At 43.9% G+C, this 16,015-nt stretch overlaps 1 protein-coding gene across 2 annotated transcripts in view; it reads left to right on the top strand.

Annotated features, from left to right (window-relative positions):
• The window catches only part of nt5c1aa (5'-nucleotidase, cytosolic IAa), an 18,013-nt gene extending 3,706 nt beyond the window's left edge, over positions 1–14,307 (top strand). Inside the window, exons 2-7 of one of the 2 annotated variants that reach the window (XM_084484703.1) lie at positions 740–784; positions 3,723–3,890; positions 4,999–5,128; positions 9,726–9,848; positions 11,691–11,875; positions 12,446–14,306. In XM_084484703.1, the coding sequence (XP_084340829.1) occupies positions 740–784; positions 3,723–3,890; positions 4,999–5,128; positions 9,726–9,848; positions 11,691–11,875; positions 12,446–12,784 (990 nt within the window). In that variant the 3' untranslated portion in view covers positions 12,785–14,306. Of the gene's footprint in view, positions 1–739; positions 785–3,722; positions 3,891–4,998; positions 5,129–9,725; positions 9,849–11,690; positions 11,876–12,445 lie in introns of both variants that reach the window. The other variant, XM_084484704.1, reaches the window with a different exon arrangement.
• Positions 14,308–16,015: the final 1,708 nt, after the last annotated feature.

Raw genomic sequence — 16,015 nt, 5'->3', positions numbered from 1 at the left:
GCCAGGGAAGATTGCAACAGTTTCGTCGAATTCCATAAAATAACGCAAATATTTAAAAAATACACACACAAACATCAATGTACACTGGAACTGGAACTCGTATTTTTCATTACACTTACATATGTGACACTATAGTATAGATAGTGGCACATAGTACGTGACATACTTAGTGTGGGGACAATATAAGAAATACTACTACAATACTATCAACGATTAGATGGAGTTGTACTACTACTACTACTACTACTATACCACAGCAGTCAGATGTGCCCGTCTTATGATATACAAAGCAAGGAGAAGGAGTGGAGAGCAGTGCCACAGACCCTATCTGTCTGTATCTATAACACATGTAACGTTTAGCCTTTAAAGGCCACGGGTAGACCGAACCCACTGGCCAGAGGGCAGGCGGTGAGCACTGTTCCTCTGTTGTTAATGCCTCACGCGGCTGCAGCTGGCATTTGGATTATTTCAAATGTAAAGTATACATCCATTCCACAACGGGTCATTCCCACCACAAGTCCCCTTGGCTTAGCAGGCTGGGCTGGGTACAGAGAGAGTGGGGCATAGTGCAATTCCAGTGCAGATGGAAGGTCACTTCCTAAATCGGTCCCCTTCCCAGAAGACCCATTTTTTGCCAGCATTATTATCCGGGGGCAGAACAGTTTTTCTGTTCACAGCTCAATAATAGTCCTTAATAATACTTATCATTCACAATCCTTATAACTGTCTGTTTGCTAAGGTGATGGATAGACCAGCCCGGAAAGTGGAAGGAGGCATATTCTTCGTAAGTATGTCACCTCATTAACCCCTTGTACCCCCCGTACCCCCCCCCCCCCCCCCCCCCCCCCCCCCACCACCACCCGAACATTGCCACTTACAGTGGGGGTCAAAGGTTGTTTTCCCCAGGCTTTAGATCAGCATGACCCCCCTCACCCGTTCATTCACCCTTCCTTTGGTGTTCTGCTTGACCTCACAGCATGACGACACATCCCATAAATATCCACCGCCACCCTCCGCCTCGGAGCCGATATCGGTACGCTGTCTTGCAATTTTTATGGTTTACGGGAAACGCTGCTGCTAACGGTGGCCTGCGTCGTACACACAGTGAGCCAGAGTGAATGTGAGACCCTCCAGATTGTCCAGCCTCCCCTCAGACAGGCACAGAACTGTACGCACTGCCGAGAAACAGCCTCATCCGACAAGCTGCTGAACCCCCGTCCCCCATGTTCCAAACGACCAGCCTGTCCCCAAGAGCAACATAAAGCTGCTGATATTCAAAGGACATAACAGTCAATGTTTACGTCTCTTGTATTAAATCTGACTATGGATATTTATTATAATGAATATGTATTTGAATATATATTTGTATTCATATGTATATATAGAGATGCTTTTATGCTGGTAAGTGGAGTTGATAGCTGTCGAACTGCCAAAGTTGTGTTGTTTTTTTATTATGTAATGACAATAACACCTAATCAAACTTAACTGATCTAATTGAATGAATGTTCAGTTGAGAATCTGTAATAACAATATATTTGACCGGATCTTCCCCATGTCGAGTTTATCAAATGTTTCATAAAAATGGACACCAAATGTATTTTGTTATAGCCTTTTTTTGGCATTTTCCCTCAAATCCTCTCAAATGGCAGCCATCTGATTTATATATGATATAAACAACCTTTAGCTATGTCTCTGTTTTGAACATACTGGTATAGGAATGTAGTGTTTTGTGTCCCCCTCAAACCATCATTCATATTCTTTCAATAAGCATATCTATCAATATTTATATTATTGATACTAATGATATCATTAAGCTACTCAACAGAAACCTCTGAAAAATTTGCAAGCTGAGCTGTGTGTTCAGCAACGTGATAGGGTGTGCAGCAACAGGGTGCATGGTTGCTGCACACCGTAGGTGGGAGGCAGAGGAACTAAAGGCAGCCTGAAGCCTGTTTACTGCTGCGTGCAGATAGACGCATTCATACGCCTTCAGAGCCATAAACATAAAATTACATACAACCAACCATACATTCACACACACACGCGCACACACAAAACCATAAATACATGGATACCATACATACATATGTAAATGTACACGCAATCACACACACACACACACACACACATACAAACAAATATAATCATAATCCTTCCCACAGGGATTCATATTAGCCCTGCCTCTTCTACTTGCCAACCAGCCAATAACCTTCCTGTGCAGCTTTGCCCAGGGTTGGCTGCCCTGTATGGCATGCAAGACACCTTCTCCCCCCCCCCCCCCCCCGTTAAGCCTACGAGAAACATTGGGTCCCCCCCTAAGCACCCCCATGCTATTTATAATAGTTAATATGAATACATGGAGGGGTGTATAGTAAAGGTTAGCCATTAGGCCAACAATTACACGTATTACTGTTAGGAGAACCAGATCTGTCCTATTTGTAATGTCATGCCCTTTACCTAATGCACACACCGGCTGACGACCCGCACACACACACACACACACACAGGATAACACCCACAGGGTTGTGCATGCACACACACAAATCCTCACCCAGTCAGCATGGTGTTGAATTGCATGGATCTGTTTTACACATCATCAACTCCAAGACACACACACACACACTAAACACACCACACGCACCACACTAACACACACACACACACACACACACACACACAAGCAGGCACACACACATACACACACAAATAATCGCAAAACATAAAAACAGAAGCATTTATAAGTTGTACAAGGTCAATATCAAACTAAATGTTTGCACCACAAATTTAATCTTGAAATCCTAACAAAGTTGGAGTCAGTAAAGAAAATGTGTAACTTATCGAAGTTTCGACCTGGAGACGGTTCATTCTGTCGTGACCATGGCCAGACAGAGGTAGTCACGAATACAATTAAAATGATGGAAGTGACTTCATGCAGCTGCTGACTCATAATCCTATTACCCTTCAAGAGTGCAATGACCACTTATATAACCCGTGGAATGTAACACACTGATTGAGGTGCTGTCTAAAGTATTTCACAGTTCAGGTTTTGCTTTCAAACCAACTTTTTCTTAATTATTTGATCTAAATTGACTGCTGACAAGGTATATCTGGCAGGTGTGATAAGTGTGTCATGAGACAAGCCCCCTGGTTTGATTGGTCGACAGGAAACATCCAGAGAATGAAGTGCTTCGCTTTCTCCAGTGCATGCGCTTCTTGGCTCAGGGCTCATTTTCAGGCTTCACTCACTTCCAGCCACCAAACACTGTGTTTACAGTGGCCCAAATCCTGCCCATCATCAGCTCCCACAACAGCATCTGTGTGCATTGATGATATAGAAAGAACATCATGCATGTGCAAGTCATCAACAGTGTACAGTCTACTCATGTTGACTGTACATTAATCAGAGGAGTACCTATTGTTGTTATTAGTAATTTCATGTTCTACATTCTCAATGATTACACTGCAGAGCTTTGCTTTGGCTTTGACGATGTTGATGATATTGACCTTTCCCTTTTGCATTGAGTTTTCTTCTCTTTTTTTTTACACCCCAACCAATACGGCGTCCTCTTGGGAATGCCTTTCATTAGCCGTTGACGCCGTTCACTCTCGGCCACGTTGCGGTCTTCGTTTGGACAGACATTGTTGACATAACATACATACACCTCTTTCCTCTCATGTGTTTTGTCCATGTTGTGTTCTGCTCTCTGTTTCCCCTGGCCCAGCCCAAGCCAGAGAACGCGGTGACGGTGGCCGTGTCCACGCGGGTTCTGTTCCGCACTGAGCGCGAGCAGCAGGTGTTTGACGAGCAGGGCATCGAGGAGTACCTGCGCTTTCAGGTGGAGCACGAGAACGAACACTTCCCCACGGGCCCCGCCTTCCCTTTCGTCAAGGTCAGAGGTCACACAGTCACCCCCCCAGTTGGTTTTTGGACGTTTTGAACTTCTGCAACTCCGGAGTGCATGTGTATTCTATCATTTATGGAAAATACATTGAACTTGGCAAGCACGGGCTGACATGGAGGGTAAGCGTGCCTATGTCCGGTTTTAGAAATAAGGTGTTAACACAGGGTTTATACGACAATCCCTCAAAGGATTTGAGGGAAGTGCCTACACTGACACAAAATCAAGCATATATATATTTTTTTACTACCAGGGCCCTGGTACAGAAAAGTAGCAGACCCATAATTATTGTTCATACCCAGTGGCCAGAAGGAAACATAGAGCTATTTGTACTTTTCTGCAAACAACGGATATCTACACTTCTAGTAGGCTCTTTTAGCGTTTTCATGGAATATAATGGGTGTAGGCTATACTCTTATTAAGAAATAACCAACGTTATGTATTTTATTACAAAAGCGGTGCACATTGTTTTGCATAAACTTGGTTCTGATGTATAAGAAAAAGACACATATTCAATGGTGCCTTATGAAGTAGTAAACACAGTTTAGTTCAAATTATCAAATGACTTAAATTGTCAACGTGACTAGTTTTCTATTTTAAATCGCTGTCTGAGGGCTAATCACTCCAGGAGATTTGCAAGCACAGACAGATTTGGTAGTGACACAGCCGATTACCTATTTGTGAAAGCAAAACACCAAGCTCCTTGTTTTCAACCAGGCTTGTTTATTTGACACAATTAATAAATATTAATATATAATATCTTATAGTATAGTATAGTATAGTATCTATATAGTATCTTATTCATAATAAAACCTCCTAAGGAAATGTCATCAAGCCTGTAAGTTCAAGTTCCAATCATTCACTTATTCAGAGCATGTGTTGCTCAGGCGGCCTCCTAAGCTGTAAAGTGCTGCTGGGAACCCTGCGTGGTTTGCAGAAACGTACAAATAGCTCTAGTTTCTTCCTAGCGACGTGGGTGGGTGGGGCCTATGTGAAGAGGGTCTTGCCACACGAATGTGTCCACAACATACAGTAAGTGGTAGGTATTGCGTAAATAAATACCTTGCTGATGAATATATTGTGTCTTTTTACCTACAAGGCTTTGGAGGCGGTGAACGTGCGCCTGCGGGAGCTGTACCCTCAGAGCGAGGAGCTGTTTGACATCGTTCTGGTCACGTACAACCACGCCCACGTGGGGGTCCGCCTTATTAACACCATCAACCACCACAGTGAGTCTGATGACCCCCACACACACACATACACACACACACACACACACACACACACACTCGTGCAAACGCACACGTGCACGCACACACATACGCACACGCACACACGCAAACGCATGTGCACGCGCACACATGTGCAGACATGCACACACACACACACACACACACACACACACACACACTCACACACTCACACATGCGGTGCATAATCCATGTGGATGCTTTTATTGTCACCTTGCTGTATTGTGACCTTGTCGTTTGCGTGACGGTGGACGGTTTCTGGTTTCCATGAGGCCTGGGGGGTAACGCAAAACCGGCCTGGAAACAAGAGTGTGTGACTGTGTGGTTGTGATGTATGAACAGCTGACCGTGCAGTCCGTCCTTCGGGGCGAACCTCTGTTGACTGTTGGCTCCTGGTCTCCGTCACCGACCAGCTGCAGTTTCATAAATATCTCCCAGGACATGAGAAAGATCGAGAAAAAAAGAGAAAGAGAGAGGGCCACAACAAAGGCAGTTCAGAGCAGAGGAGCCATTAAAGTACACAGTGGGTTCGGGTCCTGGTCCTCTATGGAAGAACCGACCACTTTCACTCCTGACTCCTGACCTTGCGACCAGCCTCACAAAGGCAAACTGGTGAAACGATGAGGAGCACATAGAATGAAAATGGCTAGCATAGCAGAAGCTAGTGTTAGCAAATGCTGTCTTAGCATTAAAGATTTATATATTAAAGATAATGAAAATACTTTTCATCTTTGTTTGAACACAATGTTCACATTGAGATTCCTAGGCATAATGGTAATCATCAAAGCAATAGTGAGGCTACAAATTTAAATGTGTCTTCCAACCCTGCATTCAAGCACGCTTCACAGCCCAGATCCATGAGGAATGGCTCCCTCCTGTCCGACGCTGTTTCTCTTCCACATCAAATAAAACCCAAGCTGACATGATGTCGTGCCAATTAAATTAAATCACCATCAGCCACGACAGGAAATAGGACGACAGATAGTGATATAATTCAAAATACAGCCGTTAACGTAATGCAACGTAATCACATGAGAGGCAATTTGTTACGTGTGATCTATCACAGCCACAGCTTCCATAATGTGCAATGGAGAATGCAGGGGGATACTCTGGATCCTACACTCTGGAGATGAGAATGCACATTAGGACATTAGGGCACATTAGTCTGCTTTAAAAATGGTGGGCCTGGAAACCCACATCTACTAGTAGTCGTTAATAGTCCACTAGTAGTTTTAGCTGACAACTCTTTAACGCTTTAACTCGTCCACTTCCATTCAGTCACAAGTGTTGTATGTTGTGCTCTACTCTACTACTACTCCTCTGCTCCACTACTCTTCTCCTCAACAAGAAATCAATTCTGCACAGACGTATTTGAACAACACTGAGAAAGATGTGAGGACCATTGACAGGACCATCACCTTTTCAGTGACCTGTCCCCGGCTACTGCTGTCCCCTGAAATGTCCCTGGATTTGACTGTGAATGAAAGATCCGAACCCCACCCCGTCAACAATCCCGTCCGCCAGGGGAAGGGCAGTGTCCCCGTTTTAGTTTTCTATGACAAAAACACTACATGTTTGGAGGTTTTTACACCACTGAACCCAAAATGTCCCTGGATTTTGTCCCCCCCCGTCAACAATCCCGTCCACCCGCAAACCCGACCACCCCCCCGCGTCAACAATCCCGTCCACCCGCAAACCCGACCACCCCCCCCCGTCAACAATCCCGTCCGCCCGCAAACCCGACCACCCCCCCGCGTCAACAATCCCGTCCGCCCGCAAACCCGACCACCCCCCCGCGTCAACAATCCCGTCCGCCAGGGGAAGGGCAGTGTCCCCGTTTTAGTTTTCTATGACAAAAACATTAAATGTTTGGAGGTTTTTACACCACTGAACCCAAAATGTCCCCGGATTTTGTCTCAGAAATCGGGTCACCTTACCATAACCCAATAATAACAAGACAGCTTATATACAAAAATAGCATATCGCAAGAGTCAAGGGGTCACCAACAGCTCAGCAGCAGAGCTCTGGGTCTGTGCATGTACACAGAAGACCACACACACCTTTTCCTGTGTTTATTTTCTCTTCAGTCCAAGATGGTCCCATGAAGGAAAACATTGTTTTAAACCAAACTGTTGTTCTTCTGCTCTGGCTTTGATGTGGGCCTGGGAGCCCGGGTCCTCGGTGGCCGCTCCGATACTTATTACCATGCCTCTCATCATCCCAGTGAATACATACATAAATAAACAAGGCATGGCACGTCGGCTGAGGAAGAGAAGGACATCATGGAGGGGAGATGAGGAGACATACGGGGGTGTGGGGAGGGGGGGGAGGTAGCGGAGGAGGAAGGGAACAGTTCTCCAGAGCGTCTCCCACGCCACAGAGCCCGGGACTTCAAGGACACCAGGGCGCCTGAGGTTGAAGGATGAGGACATGTAGGACTAATACGTAGGAGCAGACTCATTCAATACGTACGAGCAGGTTCATTCATTCTAAAGACATCGGAAAGGGGGGGGGATTTATTTTCTCGAGCAACGTGTCCCATTTATCTATCCTCATCCTCATCTTCAAAATCGCTTATCCGGGGTCGGGTCGCGGGGGCAGCAGCTCTAGCAGGGGGCCCCAGACTTCCCTTTCCCGGGCCACATTGACCAGCTCTGACGGGGGGATCCCGAGGCGTTCCCAGGCCAGTGTTGAGATATAATCTCTCCACCTAGTCCTTGGTCTTCCCCGAGGTCTCCTCCCCACTGGACGTGCCTGGAACACCTCCCCCATTTATCCATCTCATATCGTTTATTCATTCATCTTTTTTTCTCTGATGAATCTATGATTATGGATCTATGATTCTGATGTTCTGTCTCAACCTGCCTTGCTTTGAGTCATCTGGGATCCTGCGTCCTCCTCCCTTCCTCTGCTCATTCCATTCTTGCGCCTTCCCCTTTAAAAGGAAAAAATAAATAAACATCTTTGCAGCATTCTCTTCTCTTTTCATCTCAGTCGGTCATTCACTCATTGGCGTCCTGTTGTCCCCCAGGGACAAGAGACTCTCATACCTCAGTCTGTCACACGCTCTAACAAGCCACCCACCGCCTCGAGCAATCACCCAGCTCCTCCAACCCCACCCACATCATTCTCCCTACAGCACTCAAGCTAAATGCCCATATCTACATTACATTATGGGATTTTGCTGACGCTTTTTTCCAAAGCGACTTACAACCATTCATTCACACACGGACGGCTCAGGATCAGTCAGGGTCAGGCGTCTTGCTCAGGGACACCTTGACACTCAGCTAGGAGGAGCCATGGATCGAAACTAGCAACCTTCCGGTTACCAGTCAACCCACTCTACCTCCTGATAATACCTTATTACCCATCATGCATAGTGTGACCGGTGTACGTCATTACCGATCAGAGACACTAGAGACACTCTTTCCCATCAGTCTTAATACCGTCTTAAACTAAGCAACCCCAACCACCTTCTCTTTACGTTACACACACACACACGCACGCACACACGCACGCACGCACACACACACACACACACACACTCGTGCACACACATGCACAAGCAGGTATGTGCACAAACACACACACACACACACACACACACACGCACACACACACACACACACACACACACACACACACACACACACACACACAACACACATACACACACCTCCTGATCAATATGAGTGCTTGGTTGTTTCTGTTTGCACTGCTTTAATACAATTCACTGACAGGAGGTTGTACTGCTTCACAGCCGGTGATGCACTTTAGAATGACAAAGAGACGCAGGCCTATACTAGGGAATATTGGGGGGAAAAAATGGAAAACTGAATTGGAAATACGAGCCAAAAAGACAACCAAGTTGAGAATATTTCCAAGTAATCTTAAAGCTTATATTTTCTGAGAATTAGAATAAATGTTCTACTATTAATCAGTAAATTAGTTTTAATACAGTTTTACTACTTTAATACAGTAGTTTTAGTACTGTATTTCTCCCAAAACTGAAACATTCAATATTGTATTTAGGGTTAAGAAGAGGCTTAACAATGATTCACATAAAATTATACATTTGTATACTGTACTTATTGAAGGTATTTCATCATAGTAATTAGAGTTAGGGTTAGGGCTAGGTTGTGAAATCAAGAGTGTATGTGTATGAGAAATCAAGAGGAGAAGCCCTTAAGGACTTCACTCATTGATCTATCTGAAAATGCACTTGAATCACCCTCTTCAAGAGGAAGAAAATAAAAAATGTCCCTTCCAGCTCTGCTCCCTTAACTTCTCATTCAGTTTAGCATTCATCTCTGATTGGCCGACAAAATGGATTCCCAGCACTAATCAGGGATAGGATGCCCTGATTGGTTGGAAGAGAGCTGGGAGCGATCCAACTTCTAAATTGTCTCAAGCAGATGCAGGCTCGCAGACAACAGGAACAGATATTCTCATAAAGCATTTCACTTACCTACAGCGTTTTAAGTGATGTCATCTTTCTAATAAATGTTTGTTTTTCGTAAATGTTGATGTGAAAGATCTCGCTATAATCAAAAAAATCTTTTTTCTTCCATTCTAGACCTGTTTATTGAGAGGTTCTGCATGACCGGAGGAACCAGTCCTATTGGCTACCTGAAGGCATTCCATACAAACCTCTACCTATCAGCAGACGCCGACAAGGTCAGAGAGGCCCTGGCTGAAGGTGAGACCCAAACCATACACACGCACACACAAGTATCCTCTCACTCGCTCATCACTCCAACACACACACACACACACACACATACACACACACTCGTTTTTCTAGTTAAATCACATTCCGTACAAAGGAGCTATTCGCCAGAGGTGGAAAAAAGCTACTCAAATAAAAGTACAGTTACATCACTGAAATTTTACTCAATTCCAAGTACAAGTATTAAAGTGTACTCAAGTACAAAGTACAAAGTACTCTTTTCAAAACCTACTCTGAGTACTAGTTACTAGTTTACTGCAAGGGAGGATCCAAAATCTCTAATCAGGGTTAACTTTGAACAATGATTTTGAGCAATTTTACATCCTGTCATAGCAATTGTACATCCTGTTTTAAGAAAACTCTTGAAAACGTATCTTGAATATATTGGTTATCGTGACTTAATTAGCTTTTTTCAAACCCAACAAAACATTAAGGCCTTCTATTTTAGTCTATAGCCTACTCGAAGGAGTGTCATGACACTATATTCTTGACATCTGTGATATTAACACTCCTCTTATCTCTGAATCATTTGTTCAATAGCCTACACAAAACTACTCAAACTATTTCAAGTCCATAACTGAAGTTTAATTTTTAAGTTTGACATAACAAGACAGTCAGCCATTATCCATTCAGCCTACCGACTACACCCTAGTATGACTGCACTGATGGCTGAAAGGTAAGCTTGTTGCTAGGTGAACTCAGAAATTCTCAGGCCAATACAGCATGCATCTTGTCATTCTCGACATACTTGCATGCAATTTTTTACTCAGTAACTTGTGTGGTTTAATATGTAACTAAGTACAATACTTCAAGTAAGTAAAAGTACAGTTTTTAAAAACGACTGAAAAAATACAAAATACCAAAGGAATCGCTAACATACTATATACTTAAAATGAGATTCCTATGTATTACATTTTTACTATCAGCGTAAAGCCTAGATGTTACATGCATTTGTCATCTAGATCTAAAGGCATTCCCTACCTGGTGTGGGAATAGGTTTAATATTTGAATTTATAATAAGAATAATACCAGTTATATTTGTATTATTGTTGTGATTATTTGTAGAAGTAGAGCTTGTGGTAGTAGTATGTACTCATGGCAGTTGTAGAAGTATATTTTCTGTTGCATAAAGTGAATAGCACTCAGTACACAAGGTGACATCACGGATACAAGTCAGGACTAATCTGCTGCAGAGGCTCAACGGTGCTTAGTGCTACAGCATGCCTCATAGCAGAGAGAGAGAGAAGAGAGAGAGAGAGAGAGAGAGAGAGAGAGAGAGGTGGAGAGGGAGAGGGAGTGAGAGATTGTCCATGACGTTTTACTTCAAAGCACATTCATTCACATTCATCATAGACGAGGGCTTTTTGGCGCTGCCTGCTTGAGTGGTGAGGATTACATGTGTTTACCTGCCATTAAAACCAGGAACTGATGAACATAAAAGCATGTCTAGGAAGAGGCCCATTATTATTTCACCTCTACTAGGACTACTGCTTGTTCTTAAAAGTGGCAAATGTTGTGTGTAGAGATTATTTGAGATTAAATATTCTTACATGACGCATTAGGAATAGAATACCAATACCGAAACAAAAAACTGACGTTCTCGGGCTGGGAAGCCAGCCAACAGCTGTGGGGAGGACGTAATTAAAAGTAATTAAACTACAAGCTTTTAACAGTGGCATCCTCATAGGACAAACACAGGAGTCACCTATTACACTAATTATGGGTCTGCTCCTTTGCTGTACCACGGGTAGCAGTTGAGCAAACTATAAGATAATGTTCCTAAATTAATCCCATGTCTGTCATTCTGCGCAGGCATCGCGGCAGCCACCATGTTCATGTCGGATAAGCTGTCAGCGGTGTCGCAGACGCAGCTGAGGGTGGCCTTCGACGGAGACGCCGTGCTCTTCTCGGACGAGTCAGAGCGCATCTTCAAGGCGCACGGTCTTGACAAGTTTTTCGAGCACGAGCGGGAAAACGAGGACAGGCTCCTAGATCACGTACGTCGACGCTGACAACCACAGTGATGGACGGCCATTTAACACCGACTGGTGTTAAATCAAAAATGAACGACTTTCAAACTCATTACATTTAATTGTTTCTTCGATTCCACAGTTTGAGTCAGTTCCAATGTGGAGTCTGGTCCAATTCCATTAATTTTTCGAATCTATTCTTAGGCTTGACGGGACGGTATTGAGACCGAGTTGTTTGGCGTCGACTCTCTGCCCCTAGGCCAGGCACAACTAAGGGGCACTAGGCCTACCTCACTTTGATATGGACATCTTAACTGACCTTTTCCACTATCACCCTTTATCTTAGTCTTTGCTTTTGACACAAAAAATGTAATGAGTGATTCTCATTGACCATCAGCTACAGGGGACATTTGTCGGGCAACTTAACTGAACCGCCAAAATGTTTTTTCAGTTCAGGAGAATTTTATTTTTTGATGTACATGGTTTCCAACCTAAACATTAATTTTACATTGTTTAATGTGCACTTTGCTTGCTGACATTGGAGTTTCCAGTAAACATAAAGTAACCATACGTGTGTCTCACATGATAACCCTGCAGGGCCCTCTGAAGAGCTTCCTGGAGGCCCTTGGGAAGCTCCAGAAGAAGTTCTACGCCAAGGGCCACCGCATGGACTGCCCCATCCGGACCTACCTCGTGACGGCCCGCAGTGCCGCCAGCTCCGGAATCCGGGCCCTCAAGACCCTGCGGGCCTGGGGCCTGGAGATCGACGAGGCCCTGTTCCTGGCGGGGGCCCCCAAGGGCCCCATGCTGGAGAAGATCCGTCCCCACATCTACTTCGACGACCAGATGTTCCACGTAGAGGGTGCGGCGGAGATGGGCACCATCGCTGCCCACGTGCCCTATGGCATTGCACAGAAGTACCCCAGGAAACAGTGAGACCATGCTTTTGGGGACACACGTTTTTTGGAGGCTGATGACGTTGTGTACAAACAGCCTGAGTGTGTTCTGAAGGGACACCAGAGAAGACTATAAGGGAAGAATGATAATAAAAAATTATTTAGACAACAAACATACAAATCAATGAGAGCTTTGCATGCAAGATCTCTTCATGGGCCGTGTTGGTTTGCATGAATGCAGTGCATCTTGTGATCTTGTACTGTTAAAGAAGTGTTCTGCAACCCTGTCATTTTCGTCCATATTTTGTTGGTTGTTTTTTTTCATTTGAACGTATTTTGATCTCGAGCTTCCAGCCTTCCTCGCTTTTTTGATCAAAACTGAAACTTTGCTGTAAGCTGATTTTTGCTGACTCAGGCTCAGAACTCTGACTGACTTCCTGGTCATATAGGAGTAAATCTCCCTGCCTTGTGAACATTGTGATGCGATGAGATGTAGGGCTATAGGGTGTCAATGTTACCTTCAACACTCTACTGTTTAAGATTGAGGGAAAGAACAAAAAAGAAAATCACAGATATCTTACTTAACACAAGGAATACAGTTATATAAAATTCCTATTATTTATATTTTCTTCAAATTTGTGTTTCTCTATATTATTAAGGTATGAGGCAAAATAATACTGTAGCAATTATTTAAAGTGCATAAAAACAATTTTATGTGTAAAAAAAATGACATACATTAATACAATGATTGTAAATGTGTTTCATACTTACGTATGTGTTTCATACATCAATGAATGTAGCCCAAAGCAATATATAAAAGCCATAGATCTAGATGCCAGCTGAAGGCCTTAGTTGGAGGCTATTTCTATTTGAACTAAATAAAGAAAATGGATTGTCACCAATCCTGTTTGTGATATTCATGGGCAGGATATCGAGGCGTAGTCGTGGTGGGGAGGGGTTGCAGTTCGGTGATCTGAGGATCTCATCACTGCTCTTTGCAGATGATGTGGTCCTGATGGCATCATCGGCCTGTGACCTTCAGCACTCAAAAGCGGCTGAAGCGGCTGGGATGAGGATCAGCACCACTAAATCTGAGGCCATGACTCTTAGCAGGAAACCGGTGGATTGCCCTCTCCGGGTAGGAAATGAGTCCTTAGCCCAAGTGAAGGAGTTTAAGTACCTCGGGGTCTCGTACGATGGAGCGTGAGATTGGCCGGAGAATCGGAGCAGCGGGGGCGGTATTGCGTTCGCTTTACCGCACTGTTGTGACGAAAAGAGGGAAGACCCAGGACTAGGTGGAGAGATTATATCTCAACACTGGCCTGGGAACGCCTCGGGATCCCCCCGTCAGAGCTGGTCAATGTGGCCCGGGAAAGGGAAGTCTGGGGCCCCCTGCTTGAGCTGCTGCCCCCGCGACCCGACCCCGGATAAGCGGACGACGATGAGGATGAGGGAAAGAAAATGGTGAAAAATAATATATAATAATAAATACTAAAAGGGTTTAATATTTAAAAAAAAAATGCATTATATTGCTGCTGTATTTTCAATAAAAGGGTGGCTATCGATGCAATGTTCTATTTACGTGGTCAATTATTCGATCAGTGTCACGCATGGATACGTAAGAACTCAACGGTAGGCCTATCCCGCTGCTGCTGTACATTAGCACCACCTGGTGGCTATTGAGGGTAACACACGATTGATTATACCGTAGAAAGAAGTTTGGAAATCAAATCAACTAATTTCAATGATTACTTTTTCTTTTGAAATGAAATAACGACTCTATTCATCTCCGATGTCATCGGGTATTGATCAAAAGATAGCTGGCCTAATCTAAAACCTCTGACAAGTTCCCCACATGTCTTGTAACTAAATGGAAATACGGCTCATTACTCTCCATTACTACACAGCAGGCTGCTTGCCAGCACCATGCATTTTCCTGACCGGAGCATGTCTTCACTACAGGCATCAGAATTAATTCACATCATAACACACAATACATTGCTGTGAGGAAGTGTCTTCCGCATCTATAAACACAAAGCAAAACTAGGGACCAGCTACATTGGATCCAAGCACATGTCATCTTCAAACATGCTGATTATACCTACGGGTATTGAAATATACATTAAACATTGTAAATAATTTATCAAATTTATTTCGCCCAGTGTAGCTAATGCAGCCGTTTCAGAAAAGTGATATCAATAATGCAGGTGGGATTTGATCTGAATATAAATATATTTAAAAAACCGATTTGTTCATTCACGTTCCGGATTGAGATAAACTTCTCATGTTGAGCGCTAGATGGCAGCACTGTAACAGTACCAGACAGGCCTGTCTCATGTCAGCTCCTGCCTAATGCTGCTATCCATTTGGCCTTTTGTGCTGGTACGCCGACCTGCTCAACGAGAACCTGACGTAACTTCCTGGCTCTTACCGCCTTATATTATTACCGCTATATATTAAAAGTGTTCCAGTAGTCTTTTGTGTGCGACGAGTGGGAGAATAATGGCCGCCTCCAGGACAGCAGTTTTGACCGATTCATTCATACTTTACTCATACTTTATTCATCCCAGAAGGAAATTTTAGGCATCCAGTAGCATGCACACACATATCTCACACACCTAAAAGGTGTTTAAACTATTTAACTACTTAAACTATCTACTATAAAATCTACTAGCTAGTCATTGTTGTTAGCAACATTAGGCTCTTAAGCAAACCAGCTTGAAAACAAAACTTTACATTGTATTGCACGCACAGCAAGACCATGCAATGCATACATTGGTCATCTTCGTTTGTCGAGCGTCATGGGAATCTTTCGCTACTCTGTGTACTCATCAGAAGCCCCAGTGGGAGCTTGATATCCCCAAAGAATGCATCAATGCTGCAAGAAAGCTGGGAGATTTAACACATTCCGACTTGGTGGGCGTACCATACAAATGGATAGCACCATTAGATTGCAATTTTCCCATTAAAGAATAGAAAGCTGTTATGAATGATTCAATATACTAGTGTGTAAGTGATTCCTATTACTCATCCAGCTTCATTTAAAGTCATATTCAAAAAGGTGGTGATTTGCCTTTCCAGGAATAAGCCTAATTCAAGGCGATTACCCACACCTTCACCTCTCATCTGATATTCCCGCATCTGTGATGAATGCGTTAATATCCACACATTACCTCTTGGCGTGTGGGCGATGAGTGCACATTGATCCTATGGGTTCACCAGTCATCGACCTCTGATATGGGATAACAGCCCGCAGCGACTGGCCTGCAGC

The sequence above is a fragment of the Micromesistius poutassou genome, assembly GCF_964030765.1.
Source record: "Micromesistius poutassou genome assembly, chromosome: 20".
In the NCBI taxonomy this organism is placed as follows: Eukaryota; Metazoa; Chordata; class Actinopteri; order Gadiformes; family Gadidae; genus Micromesistius; species Micromesistius poutassou.
Note: the sequence above shows the minus strand (reverse complement) of the source record. Positions and strands in the feature narration are given on the sequence as shown.